At 42.8% G+C, this 26,152-nt stretch overlaps 1 protein-coding gene across 1 annotated transcript in view; it reads left to right on the forward strand.

Moving 5' to 3' along the window:
• Window positions 1–7,175: 7,175 nt before the first annotated feature.
• Window positions 7,176–26,152, forward strand: part of TBC1D4 (TBC1 domain family member 4) — a 109,941-nt gene continuing 90,964 nt past the window's right edge. The window contains 1 exon segment of the mRNA XM_070751351.1: window positions 7,176–7,869. Within this exon segment, the coding sequence (XP_070607452.1) occupies window positions 7,408–7,869 (462 nt within the window). The 5' untranslated portion in view covers window positions 7,176–7,407.

Consider the following 26,152-nt stretch of genomic DNA (forward strand, 5'->3'; position numbering starts at 1 on the left):
GTCAGGTTACATAGTACCCTAAAACCAGACATAGAAAGCCAGTTTGGTCTGGGTGGTCGATTAGAACCTGGCTGAGTCCTGCCTTTTCACAAAATCAGCTGGGTTATCTTGGGCTTCCCTCTTAGGGAAGGGAAGAGAAGGGAAGGAGGAAGGAAGGAAGGGAAAGGAGGGAGGGAAGAAGAAAGAGGGAAGGAAGGAAATGGAAGGAAGGAAGCGAAAGAAGCAAGGAGAGGAAAGGGAGGGAAGGAAAGAAAGAAGAAAGGAAGGAAAGAAAGAAAGAAAGAACAATTCCTGAAAATCCTTCCCAAGTAATGGCTCAGACAGTTATCAGGAGACACTACTGATTCATTGGGACAAAAGGGGAATATACAGAGCTGGGGTGTCTCAGTGGTAAGAATGCAACAATGCAGGCTACTTCAGCTAACTGCTACCATAGCTTTAGTTCAGCAGTTCAAATCTCACCAGCGACTCAAGGTTGACTCAACCTTCCATCCTTCCGGGATGGGTAAAATGAGGACCCAGATTGTTGGGAGCAATATACTGATTCTGTAAACCGCTTAGAGAGGGCTGTCAAAGCACTATGAAGAGGTATATAAGTCTAAATGTTATTGCTATTGCTACATAGAGTTTTGTATAATCGCTGCTGTAATTTATTTTTAATGACAGTTAACAGAAAAAAAAGAAATTATTTGGCTCATTGCATCTATGCTGCCAAGAAAAGGGTTCCCTCTGTTGTTCACTTGCTGTCGCCATTGAGTTATTTCCACCCAAAGGGTCTGGGGGAAGTTGTTTTCAAGATTCATCTGTGTGTTTTTAGAAAAGCAGAAGTTCTATTCTTATCACGGGTTCCCCCCCCCCCCATGAACCATAAATAAATGCTTGCCAAAAGATTTTGGTCAGTTGAAACAGCAGGGCGTGCCTGGACGAAGGGTGGTAGTCAGGCAGTAGCTTTGAATTGCTGCAACAGGCAGCCAGGCCCTTATAGCAGTGTTTACCCAACCGTGGCAACTTGAAAATATCTGGACTTCAACTCCCAGAATTCGCCAGCCAGCATTTGCTGGCTGGGGGATTCTGGGAGTTGAAGTCCAAATATCTTCAAGTTGCCAAGGTTGGGAAACACTGCCTTATAGAATAGATTTATTTATTGGCCAAGTGTGATTGGACACACAAGGAATTTGTCTTCGGTGCATATGCTCTCAGTGTACATAAAAGAGACATTGGTCTCATTAATATATTGTATTAAGCTGAGGTAAAAAAAAGGAGAATATAGGACAGGGAACGGTGGCGGGGGGGCAACTAGAGGTGCTATTTGATGGTTCAAAATGGCCGCTAGCAGTTCACCTGAACAGATCCAAACTAGCTGAATACCAGCTCTGGCCCCAAGGCAATTGCAACTTGAGGGGGAGTTCAGCCATTTTGCCACAGTCCCCACCATCCAAACCTTTCCCCACTTCTAAGAGAGGTCTTCCTACGGTCAGCCTTCAGAGAAATAAAATGGAGGAAAAGACAAAGGTGTTTCTTCCTTGTATTCAGACTGCTCTCCTGGTCTAGGGAACTGGTCTGTTCAGACATGAACAGACAGGACCATCTTTTGCCTCACATGTCCCAGCAACCGATTCGATAGCACAGAGTCGGCCTCCTCCGAATCCCATCAGCTGGCAAACAATGCCAGTTGGTGGGACTGTGGGGGAGAGCCTTCTCTGTTGCAGCCCCGGTCCTCTGGAACCAACTACCCCCAGAGATTCATACTGCCCCCTCTCCTCGCCTTTCAAAAAGCGCTTAAAACAAACCTATGTTGGCATGCCTGGGTTTCTTAAGTGATGGTCCTCCACCTTGGCCATTAGTAAGTATGAGTGATGATTGTGAGTTGTTTTATTGAGTTATTGTTATTATTTATGTATTTGGGGTATTTTTGAATTTTTACTGTGTTTTATTGTAAGCTGCCCTAAATCCAGGAGGAGAAGGGCGGCCTATAAATTTAATAAATAAATAAATAATGATGGTCATAGGGGTCAAATAAGCCATCGGGAAACAATATTAATAGAAATCTTAAGGATACAAGCAACAAGTTACAGTCATACAGTCCTAAGTGGGAGGAGATGGGTAATAGGAATGATGAGAAAAAAACTAGTAGTAATAGTAGTGCAGACTTAGTAAATAGTTTGACAGTGTTGAGGGAATTATTTGTTTAGTAGAGTGATGGCGTTTGGGGAAAAAAATCTGTTCTTGTGTCTAGTTGTCTTGGTGTGCAGAGCTCTGTAGCGATGTTTTGAGGGTAGGAGTTGAAATAGAGGACAAAGGCCACCACCCATTCTCAGGGGCCTACTGAGCCATTTATTGATTGATTGATTGATTGGATTTGTATGCTGCCCCTCTCCGCAGACTCGGGGCGGCTAACAACAATGATAAAAAACAGCATGTAGAAATCCAATTAATAAAACAACTAAAAACCCTTATAATAAAACCAAACATACACACAAACATACCATGCATAACTTGTAATGGCCTAGGGAGAAGGAATATCTCAACTCCCCCATGCCTGACGGCATAAATGAGTCTTGAGTAGTTTACGAAAGACAGGGAGGGTGGGGGCAGTTCTAATCTCCGGGGGAGTTGGTTTCAGAGGGCTGGGGCCGCCACAGAGAAGGCTCTTCCCCTGGGGCCCGCCAAACGACATTGTTTAGTCGACGGGACCCGGAGAAGGCCAACTCTGTGGGACCTTATCAGTCCATGGGATTCGTGCGGTAGCAGGCGGTTCCGGAGGTAATCTGGTCCCATGCCATGTAGGGCTTTAAAGGTCATAACTCTCATAATGCTCACTCTGTCATATTGTGGTGACCGAGTGAGCATTCATTGTGGAAGGACAGCAACTTCAGGGATGCAGCCCCCTCCCTTAAGGAGACCTGACTCTTTTAGCCTCCAACCCCGCCTCTTAAAAAAAGAGACCAAACTTCTACATTTAAGATTGGAAATGAAAGAATTGGCAGGTTTTGGTTTTTTAAAAAAAGGATTATGTTTCGTGGCTATCAATGAAACTGCTATGACCCCATTTGTCACCAGAACTTGACAGCTGACACAAACGCTCATTAAACCTACTAACTTATAATCATATCCAAGAAACAAGGCAATAAAAATGCATTTAACTTGGGGGAAAAACAGGGTCAGATGACCCTATAGCCAGAATGGGCTGCCAAAATTTTTAGTGTCACGCTGTGGATGTGGCTTATTTTGTGGGTGTGGCTTGATTGTCATGTGACCAGATAAAAATGGGTTGCCAGCCACATGACCAGGTGGGAGTGGCTTAACATTGCTTACCGACATAGATAAGTTTTCAAACAGGTGCTCAAACTCTTTTTCAGTTTATTAAGTAACATTATTTGAACAGCCCCCAAAAGGACAAATGATAGACAGCATTATTGGTTGAGGAGCACAGGAATATTTTCAGGTTTTGTACTGAACCCACAAGGTTCAGTAGGATAACAGAGTACGCAAGTAGCTCAACTTTCTTTAATTGCTATCAAAGTTCAGTTCTAGATAATGATTCAAATGATTAAAGCGTTTATGGGTAAAAACATGCTAATTAATTATTTCCGTCCCCCCAATGGGGCAGCAGCCCATTACTGCCTATAGCTCAGTAGCACAAACAACTTTTTTTTCAGATCCATGGACTTCAACTCCCAGAATTCTTCATGATGCTGGCAGAGGAAGGCCGGGACTTGGAGCCCACAGATCTTCCCTAACAACTTTGCTGAAGTTGAGAAACGCTGCAAAGAATTTGAAGAATCCCCAAGCCGTTGAGATAAGGAGAGAGGCAGGAGGGTTTGCTGGCCCAACGGTGCTGGAAAGAAGGGGTGCATATTTATTTTATTTATTTTAAAAAATGGAGGTATGTAAAGATATAATAATATTCATATACATGACACTAGTAAAAAAAATAAGAAGAAAGATTAGATATAATAATATTCATATACATGATGCTAGTAAAAAAAATAAGAAGAAAGATTAGATATACAGTAATAATATTCATATACATGACACTAGTAAAAAAAATAAGAAGAAAGATTAGATATAATAATATTCATATACATGACACTAGTAAAAAAAATAAGAAGAAAGATTAGATATAATAATATTCATATACATGATGCTAGTAAAAAATTAAAAAATAAACATTAGGACAGGGGATGGAAGGCACGCTGGTGCACTTATGCACGTCCCTTACTGACCTCTTAGGAATCGGGAGAGGTCAACAGTGGATAGTCTAAAGGTAAAGGTTTGGGGGTTAGGTGATGATACTACAGAGTCAGATAGTGAGTTCCATGCATCAACTACTCAGCTACTAAAGTCGTAATTTCCTGCAGTCGAGTTTGGAATTTCCCTTGATGCTCTTTATAGGGATGGCATATTTGTTTGCAACAGTTTTTGTTTGTTTTAGTTTAAGTTTGTATCTGTTGTGTGCTCGAATGTTGTTGTGGTTGAAGCTGAAGTAGTCGTTGACAGGAAGGATGTAGCAGATGATTTTATGGGCTATGCTTAGGTCGTGTTTAAGGCGACGTAGTCTAAGCTTTCTAAACCTAGGATTGTAAGTCTAGCTGCGTAGGGTATTCTATTGCGAGTGGAGGAGTGGAGAGCTCTTCTGATAAAGTATCTGTTCACATTTTCTAGAGTGTTTATATTTGTTCCCCCACGCACACACAAAAAAATCTATATATATATATATATATATATATATATATATATATATATGTATATATATATATATATATATATATGATTTCTATGCCACCCCTCTCTGAGGACTCAGGGCGGCTCACAACACATAAAATATACAATAGAAAATATCTTAATGCAATTAACTAATTAACAATATTTTAAAAAGCCGCCCAAACCATAGAAATCAATCATTCCATTCACTCCACATATATAATCCAACAAGGCCCAGTGCGTGCAGGAGAGCACATCAAGGTGTGCACGCAGCCGCTCCCGACGGCCCTGTGAGAGCAAATCAGGTGTCAACTTTGGCCTCTGTTGCACCTCCGCCAGCAAGGTGCAGCTCCTCAGAGCACACAGCTGCTGTTTCCCAGGCAAACACGCAAGTTGTGGGGCTGCCAGCAAGCCTGGGCATGCCTCCTTTCCCTGATACAGACACAACCCCGGGCGAGTCTCATTGCCTTCCAGCCCCGGAGCAACCTGGCCCTGAATTGGCTGATGTGGATGGGTGGGGGAAGAGGAGATACAAAGTGTTGCCTTGCCTTGCTCTGATCGATGCATTTGCATTTCTAAAGGAGTCTCTAATGCTCAGGACATAAAAGGTGCAGGACATGAAAGCTTGCAGTCCGAAGTTGTGGGAGCTTCATGACGGGGAGCTTTGAAGAAGAGACAGAAATCTGCCAGAAATGGAGTAGGGTCTCCTGCTGGGGGAGGGGGAGGGGTGGACTAGATGACCTACAAGGTCCCTTCCAACTATTCTATTCGATTCGATGGATGGGTGGATGCATGGATAGATAGATAAGATAGATTAAATAGGTAGGTAGGTAGGTAGGTAGGCAGGCAGGTAAATGATAGATGGTAGATAGATGAGTGCATGGATGGATAGATAGATAAAATAGATTAGATAGATAAATAGATAGATAGGTGGATAGGTACAGTAGGTAGGTAGGTAGGTAAATGATAGATGATAGATGAGTGCATGGATGGATAGATAGATAAAATAGATTCAATAGGTAGGTAGGTAGGTAGGTAGGTAAATGATAGATGATAGATAGATGAATGCATGGACGGATAGATAGATAAGATAGATAAGATAGATAAATAAATAGATAGATAGGTGGATAGTACAGTAAGTAGGTAGGTAGGTAAATGATAGATAGATACATGATAGATAGATGAGTGTATGGATGGATGGATGGATGGGTGGGTGGATGGATGGATGGATGGATGGATGGATAGATAGATAGATAGTTCATAGATAAGTGCATGGATAGATAGATAAATAAGATAGATGGGTGGATAGATAGGTGTATGGATGCATAGATAAGATAGATTGATCAATTGATAGAATGAATAGAGTAGAATAGAATAGAATAGAATAGAATAGAATAGAATTCTTTATTACCCAAGCGTGATTACACACACAAGTTATTTGTCTTGGTGCAGATGCTCTCAGTGTACATAAAAGAAAAAGATACATTTGTCAAGAATCATGAGGTACAACACTTAATGATTGTCATAGGGGTCAAATAAGCAATGAAGAAACAATCAATATTAATAAAAATCATAGGAAACAAGCAACAAGTTACAGTCATACAGTCCTAAGTGGGAGGAAATGGGTGATAGGAATGATGAGAAAAAAACTAGTAGTAATAGTAGTGCAGACTTAGTAAATAGTTTGACAGTGTTGAGGGAATAATTTGTTTAGTAGAGTGACGGTGTTCTTGTGTAGTTGTTTTGGTGTGCAGTGCTCTCTAGGGACATTTTGAAGATAGGAGTTGAAACAGTTTATGTCCAGGACGCGAGGGGCCAGTAAATATTTTCACCGCCCTCTTTGTGCAGTATACAGGTCCTCAATGGAAGGCAGGTGGACCCCAATTGTTTTTTCTGCACTTCTGATTCTAAGGTGTGTCTTCTCCTATCCACACCAGTGTCCTTGACAAACGATCCAACAGATGGTGTGTGTGTTTATTTTTGGCAATGCTTCTCACCATCTAAATGCAAACTTTAAATCTAAAAGCGACTTTAAGTTTGTATCTTTAAGTTTGTATCTGTTGTGTGCTCGTGTGTTGTTGTGGTTGAAGCTGAAGTAGTCGTTGACAGGAAGGACCTTGTAGCAGATGCTATGCTTAGGTCGTGCTGAAGGCGACGTAGTTCTAAGCCTAGGATTGTCAGTCTAGTTGCGGAGGGGTATTGCAAAGGACGGAGCCTCCGCGGGGCCGTGAAGCCTCCCCTCCCGGCGCGCCCAGCAACGAGGCCTCTCTGCACTTCAATTGGCCCGCCAGCTTCAAACGGGGGGGAGAGGGGGGAGCGCCCGTCAGAACTGGGAAACGCCAGCCAACCCGGCCAGCAGCTGCAACAGCAGCAGAAGCGCAAGGGCGCAGGAGGGAGGCGCAGAGGCACCGCTTTGCAACGGCGGCGGCCGAGAGCTCTTTCTTGGCTGCCTTCCCGGCTGGGCAGGGCGAGGAAGCCGGCGGCCCACCCTCGGCAGGCGGGCGGGGAACCCCCACCCACCCACCAGCCTCGCGGAGGGCGGTCGGACACGCCTGCAGGGGGCTCAGAAGTCGGGACCCCTTTTGGAGACGCCGCGCGCCCCCAAGGCGCAGCGTGGCGCGTCCGCTGGAGGTCCTTTGCAAGCCTGCCCGCCTGGCTCCGGGTCCGTTGGCCGAAGAGGGGGGCCCGGAGGCCGAAGCCCCGATGGAGACGGCGCCCTTCCCGCACCCGCTGGCTCCGGAACCCGAACCGGCTCCTTGTTATGGGCCGTCCCGGCCGGGCGCCGAGAAACGTTTCCGACTCTGGTACGTGGGTTGCACCAGCTTGGATCGCCGCGCCACGCTGCCCATGTTGCCCTGGTTGATGGCCGAAGTCCGGCGGCGCAGTCAGAAGCCCGAACCGGGCGCGGCTCAGGCTCGGGAGGTGCTGCTCTTGCTCGGCGCGCCCACCCTGCGCTGCGTGCCCACCACCTCCTCCTCGGCCGGCGGCGGCGGCGCCCACCCGGGCTCGGCCGTCTTCATCTTCGAGCACAAAGCGCAGCACATCTCGCGCTTCGTCCACAACAGCCAGGACCTCACCTACTTCGCCTACCTGATCAAGGCGCAGCCCGACGACCCCGACTCGGCCGTCTCTTGCCACGTCTTCCGCGCCACCGACCCCAGCCAGGTAGGAGGGTTAGGTTAGATGGCTCGGAAGGGGCCTTAGGAGGTCATCTAGTCCAGTGTTTCCCAATCTTGGCAACTTGAAGAGGTTTCGACTTCAATTCCCAGAATTCCCCTGCCAGCATTCGCTAGCTGGGGGATTCTGGGAATTGAAGTCCAGATATCTTCAAGTTGCCAAGATTGGGAAACCCTGATTCTAGTCCAACAACCCACCCACCCACCATTTTTAGACAAATGGCAAGCTCAGGAGGGAGAGGAAAGATAGGCTTCCTGGGGAACAGAAACCCCTTGAGGTCATCCAGCATCACCCTGCCGCTTTCCAGCAGGTTTGTTTATTTGTTAGTTTGTTAATTATATGTTATAAATATAAACATATTTATACAACATTATAACATATAAAACTTACAACATTATGCAATAGATAAATCTAATTAATTGCACTAAACAATCTAAAATCTCCAGATACCTTAAAATCAATCATACACATTAAGACAACGGCCATACAAACTTTGTTTGTTTGTTTGTTGTATTTATATGCCACCCTTCTCTGAGGACTGGAGGCAGCTTACAACATATAAAAAAACAACAGAATGCAATAGATAAATCCAATTAATTAAATTAAACAAACAATCTAAAATCCCTGGATACCTTAAAAGCAATCATACACATTCAGACAACAGCCATACAATGTTTGTTTGTTTATTGGATTTATATGCCGCCCCTTTCTGAGGACTCAGCGCATCTTACAACACTTGATTGATTGATTAATTGATTGAGTGATTGGACTTATATGCTGCCCCTTTCTGAGGACTCGGGCTGCCTTACAACATATAAAAACAATAAGAGCACCCTAAATCCAAACTGAAAATCAATTTAACTAATCGGAAAAAAACCCACCCCCAAATCCTTCAAACTGAAAAGTAACATTAAAAACCACTCCCATTTAAACAGTCAGACATACATTAAATTCAGTACGAATCTCTAGGAGGCAGCTGGTTCCAGAGCGGCCGGGGGGGTGGGGGTGGCACAGAGAAAGCTCTTCCCCTAGGCCCCGCCTGATGGGACCTGGAGAAGGCCAACTCTGTGGGACCTGACCAGTCGTTGGGACTCATGCAGCAGAAGGCGGTCCTGTAAGTAATCTGGTCTGATGCCATGTAGGGCTTTAACCAACACTTTGAATTACATTTGGAAACCAATCAGGTTAGCATTAGCATTAACATTTAGACTTATATACCGCTTCACAGTGCCTTACAGCCCTCTCTAAGCGGTTTACAGCATCGGCATATATGGCCCCTAACAATCTGGGCCCTCATTTTACCAACTTTGGAAAGATGGAAGGCTGAGTCAACCTTGAGCCTTGTGAGATATGATCTACCAAATTGCTGGCAGCTGGTGATCAGCTGAAGTAGCCTGCAGTATTGCACTCTAACCACTGTGGGTTGTGACGACCTGGTCTTTTATCTTCCCAATTTGGGTGGAGATTGGTTTTTGTTTTTGTTTTTTGTGGGCCAGCATGGGGGGGGGGGGAAGGGGGGAAGCAGGAGTTCCAAGGCCTTTAGACTAGACAAGGAACCTGGCAAAACTTTACTGAAAGAAGGCAGGGAAAACTAGCTTGAACTGTTGCCTGGAAGATTTATTTATTTATTTATTTTGTCCAATACACAATGAGGGTTTTAGTGGGTATACAGTATATCTATATACACATAGTAAAATACATGAAGAAGGTTATAGAGGAGATACTCATAGTAAAATATATCTAAGAAAGAATAGAAAAGAAGATATAGTAATAGAACATATCAATGAAAGAATAGAAGAAGAGATATAGGAATAGAAGAAAGGTATAGGAGATATAGGAGAGAAATAGGACAGGGGATGGAAGGCACTCTAGTGCACTTGTACTCGCCCCTTTTGTATGCAGGCCTATCCATATGATCCTTGGAATCAGGCATGCTTGAGAAGGGAGGTGCCTTGAACAAGTTAGGAAGCCCCTGTGGCCTCTTTACCTCCTGAGTGAGCAGTAAGGCAGATGGGAATGGCAGGTCCAGTTGAGATTATTATTTATTATTTATTAATTACATTTGTATGCTGCTCACTCCCAAAAGACTCAGCGCAGCTTACAACACTAAAAAAAAAAGAAAAAACCAGTATCAAAATAATTAATTTACGGCAATAGTTAAAAAGCCCTTAAATATTATCAATACATTCATACCATATCAGGCATCCCAATCAATCATATGCTGCTCAAAAAAATAAAGGGGACACTTAAACAACACAATATAACTCCAGGTAAATCAAACTTCTGTGAAATCAAACTGTCCACTTAGGAAGCAACACTGATTGACAATCAATTCCACATGTTGTCAGCACATTCAACTTTGTACAGAACAAAGTATTCAGTGAGAATATTTCATTCATTCAGATCTAGACTGTGGTATTTGAGTGTTTCCTTTATTTTTTGTTGTAGGTCATCTAGTCCAATCCACCCACCAGCCCAAACAGGAGATACCACACTACAGATTGCAGTCCAGTCTCTTGAAAGCTTTCTGATTTTTTACCTTTCCAATTAGTTTTCTCCCCCCCCCCCATAGCATCCTTCAACTTCAACAACTTCTAAAAGCAAATTGTTTCTTGGGTTGATTGTTCTCACTGTCAGAAAATCCCTTATTTCCAAGTTTAATATCTCCTTGTTCAGTTTCCATCCATTATTCCTTGTCTGGCCTTCAGGTGCCTTTGAAAATAGTTGGACCCCCCATCCTCTTTGCGGCAGCCCCTCAAATATTGGAACACTGCTATCATATCTCTCCCGGATTTTCTTAGAAAAGCAGAAAGGAGATGCGTCTTGGAACGGAGTGAGAAGGATCTCTCAGTTGTGTTTTAGAGGTGGCCTCTGCATATATTTAAATAGAATAAGCACAGAATAATGGAAGGGACCTTGGAGGTCTTCTAGTCCAACCTCCTGCTCAGGCTGGAGACCTTATACAGTGGTACCTCTACTTACGAACTTAATTCGTTCTGTGACCAGGTTCTTAAGTAGAAAAGTTTGTAAGAAGAAGCAATTTTTCCCTTAGGAATCAATGTAAAAGCAAATAATGTGTGCGTTTGGGGAAACCACAGGGAGGGTGGAGGCCCTGTTTCCTCCCAGGAGATTCCTAGAGAGACCCCATGGAGACTTCTCCCCACCTTTTTTGGCCCTGTTTCCTCCCAGGAGATTCCTAGGGAGGCCCCATGGAGGCTTATCCCCACCTTTTCCGGCCCTGTTTCCTCCCAGGAGATTCCTAGAGAGGCCCCATGGTGGCTTCTCACTGCCTTTTCTGGCCCTGTTTCCTCTCAGGAGATTCCTAGGGAGGCCCCACATAGGCTTCTCACTGACTTTTCCGGCCTGTTTCCTCCCAGGAGATTCCTAGAGAGGCCCCACAGAGGCTTCTCCCCGCCTTTTCTGGTCCTGTTTTCTCCCAGGAGATTCCTAGAGAGGACTCACGGAGGCTTCTCCCTGCCTTTTCCGGTTACAGTTTCAGAGGCTCGGGTTTCTAAGTGGAAAATGGTTCTTGAGAAGATGCAAAAAATCTTGAACACGCGGTTCTTACCTAGAAAAGTTCATAAGTAGAGGCGTTCTTAGGTAGTGGTACCACTGTACCATTTCAGGCAAATATGCTTGTCCAATCTCTTCTTAAAAGCCTCCCTGAAACCTCTACTTACCATTCTACTGGTTAATTGTTTAAACTGAATTCACCTTTGGGACTAATGTAAAGCATATCCATGTGTCTCACCAAGGGGCATGAAAGATCAGCTGGGTGTGACAGCAGGAGCAAGAGTGAGACTCTTGACCTTTTCTTTTTGCACTAGTGTGTGACACCACCAATGGTCATGTAGTCTTGGAAACTTGGGATTTACTTATTTCCACCAGAATAATTCTGAACCAGCTGTCGAATGAAAAGAAAGGCTAATGGGGAGTGACCTGATAGCAATCTTCCAGTATCTAAAGGGCTGCCACAAAGAAGAGGGAGTCAACCTATGTTCCAAAGGCAGGACATTAGAAGCAATGGATGAAACTAATTAAGGACGGAATGAAGGTAGAACTAAGAAGAAATTTCTTGACAGTGGGAACAATCAATCAGGAGAATGACTTGCTTCCAGAAGTTGTGGGGTGCTCCAACACTGGAGGTTTATAAGGTCGTTTGTTGACCGGTACATGGTTTTAAGGTGCTATTTAATGGAAGATCGCTCAAGACTTCCTTCTCTTGACAAATGTACACTGAGCTAAAAGAACAGGAACAAATAAAAATGCTCGGTTTCTTTTAAAAAAAGTTGTTTTTGGGATGCTGGTTCAGCAGCTTATTACTTTTATTTTTAGCCATGCAAGCACAACACCAAAGTCAATTTCCCTCCCATGACCAATTTTTTTAAAAAAAAAATAGAAATAACAACAAAAGCAAACAAAGAGATTTGGAGAAGTGTGCACAGGAGCAACTCTCTGTATTCTGTATCTCCAAGTAGAAATGTTTATAGATAAACAAAATCTTGAAATCCTGCCACCCTTCTCACTGGGATCCCAAGGAGAACATCCAGGATTGATGACTTTGTATCAGGGGTGGGTTCCTCCCAGTGCAGACTGATTTGTTTGAACTGATAGCAACCAGCTGGGGATGTCAAATTGACATCACCGAACCATTTTTGTTAATGATGATCCGTGGGCGCCACCATTTTTTTAAAAATTAAAAAACATTTTTGAAATATTTTTTTATTTTGGGGGGGGGGATTTTTCCTGGGTTTTTTTCTTCTGCACATGGGCAGAAGCTGAGTTTCCAGCAGTTTCTGGAAAGGAAAGGAAAGGAAAGAAGGAGGAGGAAAGGAAAAAAAAGGAAAGGAAAGGAGGAAAAAGGGAAAAGAAGAAGGAAAAAAGGAAAGGAAAGAAGAAAAGAAAGAAAGACAAGAAAGAAAAAGAAAGGAAAGAAAGAAGGAAGAAAGAAAGAGAAAGAAAGAAAGAAAGAAAGAAAAAGAAAGAAAGAAAGAAAGAAAGAAAACTTATGACCACAATTGAGCCCCAAAATTTTGGTTGCCAAGTAAGAGTATTGTTAAGTGAGTTTCATCACATGTTAAAAGTTGGCCCTGGCCACCCAGTCACCTGACCATCAAGATATGCCCATCTAAAGCCACACCCCCTGACCTCCAAGCCACACTCACAAAATAAGCCACGCCCACAGAACTGTCAGTTAAAAAATTTGGAACCCACCCTTTCTCTGTGCATGCGCAGGAACCCATTCCTGCTCTGCGCATTCGTGGAAGCAAAATCATGCTGGGTATGTGTGCACACACACGTCCGTAGCGCATGCATGCACATGAGAATCCTCATGCTGCACACACAACGCGCCGGCAGCACCAGGTAAGAGGAATTCCCCAATGAGTTGGGGATAAACCTTTCCTTCTTCCAAGCTTCATCCCAAGCCCGTGGCATCCCTTTATTTTGCAGCCCAAATTTTTAAACATCTCTAATTCCAAACACAGAATTTATTTTAATTTCCCAGCGCTTTGCAATAACAGATTTGGCAGCTCTGGACCAAACTCAAATCACTTATTTCTATCGAGGAAGAATCGATTTTCATTTTTTTGCTTTTAATTTTTCAGCACTAGATGTGTTAGGTTTTCGTTGTTTGTTTTTCATTTTTCATTTTTTTCGGTGTTAGGTGCTAGGTGTTAGTTGCTAGGTTTTTTGATTTTCATTTTTCAGTGTCATGTTTTAGGTTTTCGTTTTTCTCAAAGAAACTACAATTCCTGCATTTGGAACTTCTTTGAAATTTCTCTGCTGGTTTAATCACGTTCACATTGTGCAGATTCCCCTGTAGCTGCTTTGGCCTTGGGATGCGGTAACGGCAGAGAGGCCAAAGGTTAAGGGGTATCTCTGGATCTTCTCCCCCAGGATGCCTTCATCCCTGCCCTGGGGGCTTGGGGCCTGTTTGATGCTTGTCCAGGAATTCCTGGAAGAAACATAAGGAAGCCCAGAGGAAAACCTGGAGTCTGTCCTTCAGCCTGGGATGATGGTTTGAGACGTTTGTTTGGACACACACTTCATAAAATTAATTATAATGTCCTAAAAACAGAGCTTGGTTCCGAAGATTGCGATATTTGGGTCTCCTGTGTCAGAGTTGCATTCGGAAACTGCCCACCCAGACTCAGATACGATATCAGGAACTGGAAAAATTTCAGAATGAAGACTGCAGGAATTTTTGAGAAGACGTTTACTTCTCCTTCTTACCAAACTATACTTTCTATATTCTTCTCCGGGTCCCGTCAACTAAACAATGCCGCTTGGCGGGACCCAGGGGAAGAGCCTTCTCTGTGGCAGCCCCGGCCCTCTGGAACCAACTCCCCCCAGAGATTAGAATTGCCCCCACCCTCCTTGCCTTTCGTAAGCTACTTAAAACCCACCTCTGCCGCCAGGCATGGGGGAATTGAGATTTATTTATTTATTTATTTATTGGATTTGTATGCCGCCCCTCTCCGCAAACTCGGGGCGGCTAACAACAGTAATAAAACAGTATACTCTTTTCCCCTAGGCCTTTACAATTTTATGCATGGTATGTCTGTATGTATGTTTGGTTTTTATAATAATGGGTTTTTAATCGTTTTTAGTATTGGATTATTATTGTATGCTGTCTTATTATTGCTGTTAGCCGCCCCGAGTCTCCGGAGAGGGGCGGCATACAAATCCAATAAGTAATACATAAATAATAATAATAATAATAATAATAATAATAATAATAATAATAATAAATATTAGATGACACACTACTAACCACAGACTAACCACACCTATGCAAAGGTGCATTACAGTATATACAGTTGATAACCAATCAGGTTGTAGCACATTCTGCTGATCCACCATGACTCATCATTCCTTTTGATTTACATTAATTACATTCTACTTCACTGTAATTGGAATATTACCCCAGGTACTAATCCTGACATCCTATGTTTCTTAGTTAGGCCCATCTATGGAAAGTTCTCTAAGACACAGAGACCCTTGAGCTGCAAAACAATTTCAATCCAGGCTGCCTGGGGGGAAACAGACAAGAACTGCAGAAAAAGCACCGACTGCCAATCTGCCTTCCATTGAGGATCTGTATACTGCAGAGTCAAAATGAGGTCTGTGAAAGTATTTACAGACCCCTCACATCCTGGACATAAACTGCTTCAACACCTACCCTCAAAACAATACTATAGAGCAGTGATTTTCAACCTTTTTTGAGCCGCGGCACATTTTTTACATTTATAAAACCCTGGGGCACATTGACTGGGAGGAGGGAGGGGGCTAAAAAAAGTTTGGGCAAAAAAATTATCTCTCTCTCTTCCACCCTTTCCCTCTATTTCTCTCTCCCTCCCTCTTTCTCTCCCTTCCTTCTTTCTCTCTCCATCCCTCTTTCTTTCTCTTCCTTCCTCTTTTTTGCTCTCTTTCTCTCTCCCTCCCTACCTCTCTCTATGTCTTTCTCTCTCTCCTTCCCTCCCTCTCTCTCTCTCTCTCTTGCTTTCTCTCTCTCTTGTTCTCTTTCTCTCTCTCTTGTTCTCTTTCTCTCTTTCTTTCTCTCTCTGAGCTTCGCGGCACACCTGACCATGTCTCACGGCACACTAGTGTGCCGCGGCACACTGGTTGAAAAACACTGCTATAGAGCACTGCACCAGAACAACTAGACACAAGAACAGGTTTTTTTTTCCTGAACGCCATCACTCTGCTAAACAAATAACTCCCTCACCACTGTCAAACTATTTACTAAGTCTGCACTACTATTAATTGTTGTGGTTAGCTCTGGCCCAGCTCCTGCCCCAAGGAATGTGGATGTGGGGGAGACATCCACATGCCGCAGGCCTGTTTTGCTTCCAGTAGAATCTGCCGACGAAGTCTCCTCTGACCTCGTGAGTGACAGGGAAGAGGGGAGTTTGGCAGACAGACCAGGAGGAGATCAGTCATCTGTATCATCCCTGGATTCTGAACAAGAATTAATGACACATTCACGCATGCGTAGAGTGATGCATAGGAGACAACAACTGAAGGGTTATTACAAGAGAAAAAGAGGCCGCCTGTGGTTGGGTTGGGTTGGGCTGGGCTGCTGTAATTAGTGCTACAGATAAAAGTGCAGCCTGGTGTTTTAGCCTCATGGCAGTTTATCTGATTCATTGTTTTGGCAAGATTGTGGGTTTTTTGTGTGTGGACTCTCTGGACTTTAGAATTGGACTCAATTTCCCAGTTATTGGGTGAGCAATTGGACTGCATTTGACCTGTGCCTTGTGTGTACCAGAAAATCCCTTTGACATTTAAAAAGGGAGCTGTTTCTGTTTTTCTGTTTGTAAAAACTTTTGGGTTTTCCTTTTATCGTGTGGTGTGTGTCTTCCTGGACTAATTATGCTGTAATTACGGGTGGTTGAGACACGCCGGCAGAACATTAATCATCTCATCCTTCCCATCACCCATCTTCTCCCGCTAATGACTTATTGTAACTTTGTTGCTTGTATCCTTAACAATTTATATTAACCAGTTCCTAATATGATTTGATTGCTTATGTGTACCCAGACTATCATTAATGATTCTTGACAGTTATATTTTCTTTTATATACACTGACAGCATATGCACCGACAATTTCCTTGTGTGTCCAATCACATTTGACCAATATTCTATTCTATTCCATTCCATTCCATTCTATTTTATTCTAAGCTGGAACACCATTTCCAAATGTTTCAAAGCATCAGGAAGCTGCGGTAGAAATAAACTGTGGACAGCTTCAAGGATGGAAATTGCCTTTAGATACGTTCTCCAATGTTTGGTGGAGGCAAGGACCAAAGAACCCCACAGCCAAACTCATAAAACAAACTCTTAAAATTCTTAACCCAGTTAAGCAAAGTAAAACAATGCAGGAACAATGATTAAAGAACATACCCATTTCCTCTGCTTCACTTCCGTTTTTAATTCCGTTTGGAGAAGGCCTGCTCACTCACAGCACTGGGCTGAGGAAGGATAAGGAAGAAACAAGTCATTTTAGGCAGAAGCAGAAAAAAGTGTTCAGACTTTTAAATTTCAAAGCTTGGCTATGTGAAGCATTGAATAAGGCAATTTAACCTTTGAGCATTCAATTAAAACAGTGATTTTCAACCTTTTTTGAGCTGCGGGCACATTTTTTACATATATAAAATCATGGGCCACATTGAGCGGGGGGGGGGAGTGGGGGGCTAAACAAAGTTTGGACAAAAAAAATTCTCTCTCTCTTCCTCCCTTTCGTTCTATTTCTCTCCCTCCCCTCTTCTCTCTTCCTTCCTCTCTCTCTCCATCCCTCTTTCTTTCTCCCTTCCTTCCTCTCTTTTTGCTCTATCTCTCCCTCCTTCCCTGCCTTTCTTTCTCTCTCTCTCTTTCTTTCTTTCTTCTCTCTCTCTTGTTTTCTTTCTCTCTCTCTCTTTCTCTCTCTCTCTTTCTTTCTCTCTTCCTTCCTTCCTCTCTTTTTGCTCTCTCTCCCTCCTTCCCTGCCTTTCTTTCTCTCTCTCTCTTGCTTTCTTTCTCTCTCTCTATTGTTTTCTTTCTCTCTCTCTCTTTCTTTCTCTCTCTCTCTTCTGAGCTTCGCGGCACACCTGACCATGTCTCGCAGCAACACTAGTGTGCCCCGGCACACTGGTTGAAAAACACTGAATTAAAAGATGGGTTCCAACCTGTCTTATTAGATGATACTTACAGAGGTGAACCAGGTTGCACCCAAAAATATTTCGGGACAAGTTCCTTCTGGGCTAAATCTGATTGGGCTTCAAGGAAATTTGGGAAGGGCATAAAAGCAAATCTGCAGTGGTAATTTTTACTTTCCCCTCACAGCTGAGTTTTCTTTTCCTATTGGGATGTGGACTGAATCTGCAATAGGTTCAGTTTATCCGTAATTAATCCATTGCTATAATAACTCCCTAACGTTAGTTCATTAGCTTGCCCTATTTTATCTCACACGTTTAGACTAGAATAGAATACAGAACAATTATTGTTATACCTCTAGCATAGCTAGAGGTATAACAAGCAGGAAGAGGGAGACTGTGATCCCCTTATATAGAGCACTGGTGAGACCACATTTGAGTACTGTGTTCAGTTCTGGAGACATCACCTACAAAAAGATATTGACAAAATTGAACGGGTCCAAAGACGGGCTACAAGAATGGTGGAAGGTCTTAAGCATAAAACGTATCAGGAAAGACTTAATGAACTCAATCTGTCTAGTCTGGAGGACAGAAGGAAAAGGGGGGACATGATCGAAACATTTAAATATGTTAAAGGGTTAAATAAGGTTCAGGAGGGAAGTGTTTTTAATAGGAAAGTGAACACAAGAACAAGGGGACACAATCTGAAGTTAGTTGGGGGAAAGATCAAAAGCAACATGAGAAAATATTATTTTACTGAAAGAGTAGTAGATCCTTGGAACAAACTTCCAGCAGACGTGGTTGGTAAATCCACAGTAACTGAATTAAACATGCCTGGGATAAACATAGATCCATCCTAAGATAAAAATACAGGAAATAGTATAAGGGCAGACTAGATGGACCATGAGGTCTTTTTCTGCCGTCAGTCTTCTATGTTCTATGTTTCTATGTTTCTAACAACAGGAAAGAATGGAATGGAATAGAATAGATAGAATAGAATAGAAGCAGTAGAGAGGGAAGCTCTTCCGAGGCCAGGAAGGAGAAAGAGGAAAAAAGCAAGGAGCGCAGATGGAGCAGCAGCAGCAGGGGAAAAAAGGAAAGCTGAGCTGAGACCAGTAATCCAGGAAGTGACAGCTGCCGATCAGCTGGTGCTGTGCACGCATCTTCATTTCCGCTGGTGGAACTGCGTTCCACCCCCGTCCTGCCTGCTGCCCCACCCAGATAGTGTGGGAAGCCATTAATTTATCACCAATTTCTGTACCAGCGTGACAACTAGACTATCATGGGATTTCTTGTTCCCTGCCTTCAGGAGAATAAGTTGACCCCTTCTTCTTTGTGGCAGACCTTAAATATTCAAAGACTGCTATCATATCAACCTTAATCTTTCTTTTTCACTGGACTAGACATACCTACTGCTGCAACCATTCTTCATTTGTTTTAGCCTCTGGGCCTTCCAAATAATTTTCGGACAGATGGCCATCACCGTATTTTAAGAACTCTTGAATAGCCCTCCTCTAGTCTTGTTTTTAAGATTTGGTTAATTTATTAATCTTTTGGCATTGACCGCTTGAAGGTATTTAGCATAAGAGAAGGGTTTAATGAGATGGTCAAGGTCCAGGGGCAGCCCTGCTACTTACAACTTCCTAAGTCAATATTATGGTAACAGGTAAGGGAGGGTTGGGCAGCTTTCCCTTGATTTGGGTGTTGGTGCAAAAGGGGTTCAACAAGAAGTTGCCTCTGATTTGCTCATATGGGTGGGGTGCCATCAGGCTTCACCATGTCTGTTGCTAAGTAAGAGATTTAGAATAGAATAGAATTTTTTTTTATTGGCCAAGTGTGATGGAACACACAAGGAATTTGTCTTGGTGCATATGATCTCAGCGTACATAAAAGAAAAAGATACATTTGTCAACAATCATGTGGTACAACACTTAATGATTGTCATAGGGGTCAAATAAGCAATGAAGAAACAATCAATATTAATAAAAATCTTAGGATACAAGCAACAAGTTACAGACATACAGTCCTAAGTGGGAGGAAAAGGATGATAGGAATGATGAGAAAAACTAGTAGAAATAGAATAAAAATTTAGTTGAGACTTTAGAAAAAGTACAGAGAAGAGCGACAAAGATGAGAAAAAGCAACACGAGAAAATATTATTTTACTGAAAGAGTAGTAGATGCTTGGAACAAACTTCCAGCAGACGTGGTAGATAAATCCACAGTAACTGAATTTAAACATGCCTGGGATAAACATATATCCATCCTAAGATAAACTACAGAAAATAGTATAAGGGCAGACTAGATGGACCATGAGGTCTTTTTCTGCTGTCAGACTTCTATGTTTCTATGATTAGGGGACTGAAGGCTAAAACATGAAGAACAGTTGCTGGAATTGGGTATGCCTAATGAAAAGAAGGACTAGCTTTGAAAGGATAGCAGTCTTCCAGTATCAAAGGTGTTTCCACAAAGAAGAGGGAGTCAAACTATACTCCAAAACACCTGAAGTTAGGACAAGGCAATGGGTGGAAACTAATCAAGGAGAGAAGCAACTTAGAACTAAGGAGAAATTTCCTGACAGTTAGAACAACTAATCAGTAGAGCAACTTGCCTCCAGAAGTTGTGAATGCTCCAACACTGGAAGTTTATAAGAAGAGATTGGATAACCATTTGTCTGAAATGGTATAGGGTTTTCCTGGCTAAGCAGGGGGTTGGACTAGAAGACCTCCAAGGTCCCTTCCAAATCTGAGATTGATTCTATTCCATCCTCAGTTTTTCCATGTACCAGGACCATTTTCTCTCTGACTGGTGACCCGACTCTTGGATCTTGCCCCATTGTGTCATTTCTTGTCCATCGCACGTGTTAGGATATAAATATTTGCTAATAGTGGAGGAAGGCTGGTTGCAGCCTCATAAATTGCATTCCATCAGACATCAAAAAAGGGGAAGTCCCTTTTACTCCAGAAAAAGAAAAGGCAGGATATAGATATAGTAAATACATCTTGATACTAAGTAAATAAATACACATTTAATGCCGCCGTGCTTTAGCATGGAGTTGTTTGCCTGTGGTTCTGTAACGTTGCAAACAAATCTTGAAGAAGTTTATTAAGTCATCTGAGAGCAAGCTTAGCTCTTCAAACTTACATCTGTTAAAACTTAGGTCTGGTAAACTCACAATATTTCTACAGTGTTACTTCTAGTTACAAACTTAATTCGTTCCGTGATCAGGTTCTTAAGTAGAAAAGTTTGTAAGAAGAAGCAATTTTCCCCATAGGAATCAATGTAAAAGCAAATAATGTGTGCGATTGGGGAAACCACAGGGAGGGTGGAGGCCCTGTTTCCTCCCAGGAGATTCCTAGAGAGACCCCACGGAGGCTTCTCCCCGCCTTTTCTGGCCCTGTTTCCTCCCAGGAGATTCCTAAAGAGGTCCCACCGAGGCTTCTCCCTGCCTTTTCCAGTTACAGTTTCAGGGGCTCTGGTTTGTAAATAGAAAATGGTTCTTGAGAAGAGGCAAAAAAATCTTGAACACCCGGTTTTTATCTAGAAAAGTTCGTAAATATAGGCGTTTTTAGGTAGAGGTACCACTGTATTTCTCTGAACTAGACTATGTTGTTTCTCTCTGTCATTTAATAGATGTGGCTACATGCATAATTTTGTAGTTGTTTATTTATTTTGTCCTATTCACGTAGTGTATATTGGAGGTGGTCACTGTTTGAGAGCTGTACGCAATCCAATTTCATTTTGATTTACAGTATGCCTATTAGTATAGCAATATACACTTTGGCTTATATACAGCCCTCTCTAAGCAGCTTATGGAGTCAGCATATCGCCCCCCAAAAATCTAGGTCCCCATTTTACCCAACTCGGAAGGATGGAAGGGTAAGTCAACCTTGAGCCTGATGAGATTTGAACCGCCAAATTGCAGGCAACTGGCAGGCAGCAGAAGCAGCCTGCACTACTGCACTGCACCACCATAGCTCATACAATACACATTTGAAGTGACAATAAAGTTATTTTAAGTTCTTAAGTTCTAACTCAGTTTTGGATTATTTTTGGTCTGGTGTACTTGAAATGTCCTTTATAATTTATTTATTTATTTATTTGTTTGTTTGTTTTGTCAAGTACATATTGCTGGTATACAAAGATGTAACATTGTTTATATACATGATACTAGTAAGAGAGAAAAATTAGGACAGGAGACTGAAGGCACGCTGGTGCACTTATGCACGCCCCTTACTGACCTCTTAAGAATCGGGAGAGGTCAACAGTGCATAGTCTGAGGGTAAAGTTTTGTGGGTTAGGTGATGATACTACAGAGTCTGATGGTGAGTTCCATGCATCAACTACTCAGTTACTAAAGTCGTATTTCCTGCAGTCAAGTTTAGAGCGGTTTACTTTAAATTTGTATCTGTTGTGTGCTCATGTGTTGCTGTGGTTGAAGCTGAAGTAGTTGTTGACAGGAAGGACATTATAGCAGATGATTTTATGTTCTATGCTTTAGGTCGTGTTTAAGGTGACATATTTCTAAGCTTTCTAAACCTAGGATTGTAAGTCTAGTTTCATAGGGTATTCTGTTGCGAGTGGAGGAGTGGAGGGCTCTTCTAGTAAAGTGTCTCTGGACATTTTCTAGAGTGTTTATGTCCAAAATGTGGTATGGGTTCCAGACAGCTGAGCTGTATTCAAGGATTGGTCTGAAATAGCCTAAAACAGTTTAAAATTCACTCCAGTGCATTGAAAAATCCGATTTTCCTTCAACGGAGCTCCAGTCTTACCTATCGCCAGCATCACAGTTTATGGCATGTAATTTAAAGTTTATTGTTGAAGACAGGTTCATACTTCCTAGTGGCAAAATACTTACCGCAAATGCATTCATACCCACCGCCTAATTTGTTCTTTCTGACAGGCGTAATTAGCAGCCTGGGATTGAGAGCTGACTCAATCCGTGCTTTGGGGTGTGAATAGCATTTAAGGCTGCCCTTTCCTCTTGTAGAGGAGCCCCAAGGGAGTCTCACCCTCCTGATGTTTTAAAAGAGATTCTGCCAGACCCAATGGGGGAATTTCATACAGGAGATAGTTCACTAGTTAAAAATTCAATGCTTTCTGTGCCACCCTGCTCCTCTGTTATTTGCCATCTTTTTTTTTAATACCATATTTTTCAGAGTATAAGATGCACTGGAGTATAAGACACACCTTAGTTTTGGGAGAGGAAATTAGGGAAAAGAATCTGCTTACTAGATATTCCTCTGGCTAACCTCCTTAGTCCGGTCAGCTTCAGCACATTATTTTATCCCCTGGTTAGGGCTTTAAAAAAAAACCTTATTCGGAGAGAGTAACAATGAAAGAGCTTGCAAGCCAGTAAAATCTGGGAACATCGTTAGCACCCGGTTAGGGTTGGAAAGAAACATTAGGAGCAAGTAGAGCAATTAAAAAAAAACCCCACAAAGACAGAGTTTGGAAAACATTCTTTGCAGAGAGTAACAATGAAAGAGCTTGCAAGCCAGTAAGAGCTGGGAACATTGTTAGCACCTGGTTAGGGGTGGAAAGAAACTTATTCAGAGCAAGTTAGAACAATAAAAAAAACCCTGCAAAGACTTAGGGCTTGGAAAACATTCTTTGCAAGGAGTAACAATGAAAGATCTTGCAAGCCGGTAAGAGCTGGGAACATTGTTAGCACCTGGTTGGGACTGGAAAGAAACATTAGGAGCAAGTAGAGCAGTGTAAAAAAAAATCTACAAAGAGAGAGTCTGGAAAACATTCTTTGCAGAGAGCACTATGAAAGAACCTGCAAAATAAGAGCTGGGAACATCGTTAGCACCTTGATAGGGATGGGGGGGGAGCTTCGGAAAAAGCTACATTCAGAGTATAAGACTCACCCACATTTTCAACTTCTTTTAGGGAGGAAAAAGATGTCTCGTATACTCTGAAAATACTGTATATGTTTTATTGGTACATTTTTTTCTTTAAATACATAAAAAGTCCCATATCTACCTGAACAGTGTGTTGTCTGGGCACAATTAAGTAATGATACAACAATAACCATAATCAACGATGGGTTGCTCCCGGTTAGGCTTGGTTCTACGAACTGGTAGCGGTGGTGAAAGGCTGCCCTCCCGCTCGGGATGTAGAAGCATCGTGCGAGTGAGCGCGAGCCACTCGTGAACCAATAGCAGTGGGTTTTAAAACCCACTACTGACCATAATCATACTGGGTAATCTTAACAAACAGATCAACATTAGTCACAAAGTAATTATACAATTAGTTTGTTCATCTTGCAAAATTTTCAACATGATTTTTTTATTATCCTTTAAAAAAAAAAGATTCTCTCTTCTGTTTCTGTTGGTTAATCATTTGTAAAATAAATCCCATGTTTAAAAAAACATCCCGTTTCTTCCTTTTCTTTTATCTTAAGTGTCGATCGATCCATCTCAGCACATTCTAATTTTTTTTTTTTTAATTACACTTTCATCTGTTGAGACCGCTTTGCCATCTGGTTTTCTGGATTTTATCTGTTAATGCTTTTATCTGCTGTGATTTTTATAATGTCTGACTTTAAATGTTTTTTCAGTATATATATATTTTTCCTTCATACGCTTTAGTACAATGTCAAATATCTATTTCCAGTACAATAAAATGCAGTATTTTGTAAGTAACTCTTGTATAATCCCAGAAGAAAAATCATAATGCAAAATTATTAATTTCTCTATAGATCTTTTGTCCCTGATTGCAAAAAAAAAAATTATTGTTTAAATGTTTTTTCAATGTTTCTTATGTTGTTAAGTTGCCCAAAATCATTGCATATGAGATGGGCGGCAAATAAATTTTATAAATCGTTAAATAGGCTGGAGGGCAGGTGGGGGTTCCTCTTTGCTGGCGCTACTGGAATGTTCCTGGTGACTGCCGCGGGCAGGTGTTTGGCGGGTGGACGCATGTCAGTGTGAAATTTGGCTTCTGCCCATTTGCCGGAAGCCAAATCTTCTGTGAAGACACACACATGAGCGAGATTATGGCAATGTTTGCTGATATTTAAATGCCAAAAATGGGTTAAATCTCACACAGGCAGTTGTGCGTCGGGGGCGCGGAAATGCATGCTAATCTCCATTTCTGGTAACGGATCGCCAATCTCACCCATACCGGCTGGAGGATGATTGGAAGGATTTTATTCCAACCAGCTAGGGATGACGTGATAGCAGTCTTCTGATATTTTGAGGGACTGCCCCAAAGAAGGGGAAAGTCAACCTATTTTCCAAAGCACCAGAAGAAAGGACAAGAAGTAATGGGTGGTTTATAAACAATCATGGAGTCACTGAAGCAGTCGGCATGAGTTTAATTGGACTCTGGGGACGGTAGAGGACAGGAAAGTCTGGTGGAACGGATTCCCTGGGGTTGCGATCAGGGATGGGCAGCAGGCAGGACAGGGTGGAACGCAGTTGCACCGGTGGAAATGAAGATGTGTGCGCACCTTCAGCTGATCGGCGGCTGTCACTTCCTGGTCTCGGCTTGGCTCTCCGTTTCTTCCCTCCTGCTGCTGCTGCGTCTGCGCTCCTTGCTTTTTTCCTCTTTCCTCCTTCCTGGCCTCAGACGAGCTTCCCTCTCTCCTGCCCGGCTCCCCTCCAGCCTCACGTGGCCACCTCCCGCCTGAGGTGCAAGTAGAGGGCGTGGGCGAAAGCGGCGCTGGCAGCATTTATGCTTCTGGCAGCACCCGTTTGCCTAGCTACCCAGACTGATGCGGGGGGGTGATCCAGGAAGGAGAGCGCGGGAAGCGCAAAGAAATTGTCACCCCAGCGAGTGAAACTGGTAAGTTTGTAAGTCAAGGACTTAACAGTTCGCTTGAACAATGATGATCGTTCAAGCCACTCCCACCTGATCACATGGCCAGCAAGCCACTCCTACCCAGTCACATGACCATTGAACCACACCCACAAAATAAGCCACACCCACAGTGTGGCAGTAAATATTTTGGCTGCCCATTACTGGTCGCGATCAGTGATGGATTCTAAATCCCATTCCTACTGGTTTGCATGCACACTCACAAAGTGGGTGGGCGGAGCCTCCCGCCCCCACTACTGGTTTGTAACATTCTATCGGTATCAACGCACCGCTGGTTGCAATGGATCAGACATGACTTTGCAACTAACAACAACAACATAAAAAATCAAGGATTAGATTTTTCACCAGCTAAAACAACCTCATCCAGGGTGGGCATACTATTTGAACTTGTCCATCCTGGGCAGTAAAGGGATACCAAAAAATTTTTGTGGGCATGGCTTATGCAGGACGCCCTGCATTTTCTTTCAACATTTTTCAGTGCAAATTGGGAGCTCTGGGGTGGAGCTCCATTTTCGCTACCCTACTGCGTTCCCTCCCATCCGGGCAGCAGCCCACCCCTGATTCTGGGAAATGAAAGTTTTAATTTCCAGGGACACCTCCCAGAAGGGAGATTTTAATCCTAGAATTTAAGGAGAAGCTATAGAGACTTTTGAAAAAATTGCTTTTCGATGGCAGTTTCTGCATTCTCAGATGACCCTTGTGGAACCGTGGCTTTCTTGATTGGCAAGACGGCTGAATTGCATTTTGCGCGTAGCGCAGTAGAGAAACTTGCAGCTGTTTTACAATAACTTCAGCAAATTTCAGAAAAC

This window comes from Erythrolamprus reginae, chromosome 4 (genome assembly GCF_031021105.1).
Source record: "Erythrolamprus reginae isolate rEryReg1 chromosome 4, rEryReg1.hap1, whole genome shotgun sequence".
Classification (NCBI taxonomy): Eukaryota; Metazoa; Chordata; class Lepidosauria; order Squamata; family Dipsadidae; genus Erythrolamprus; species Erythrolamprus reginae.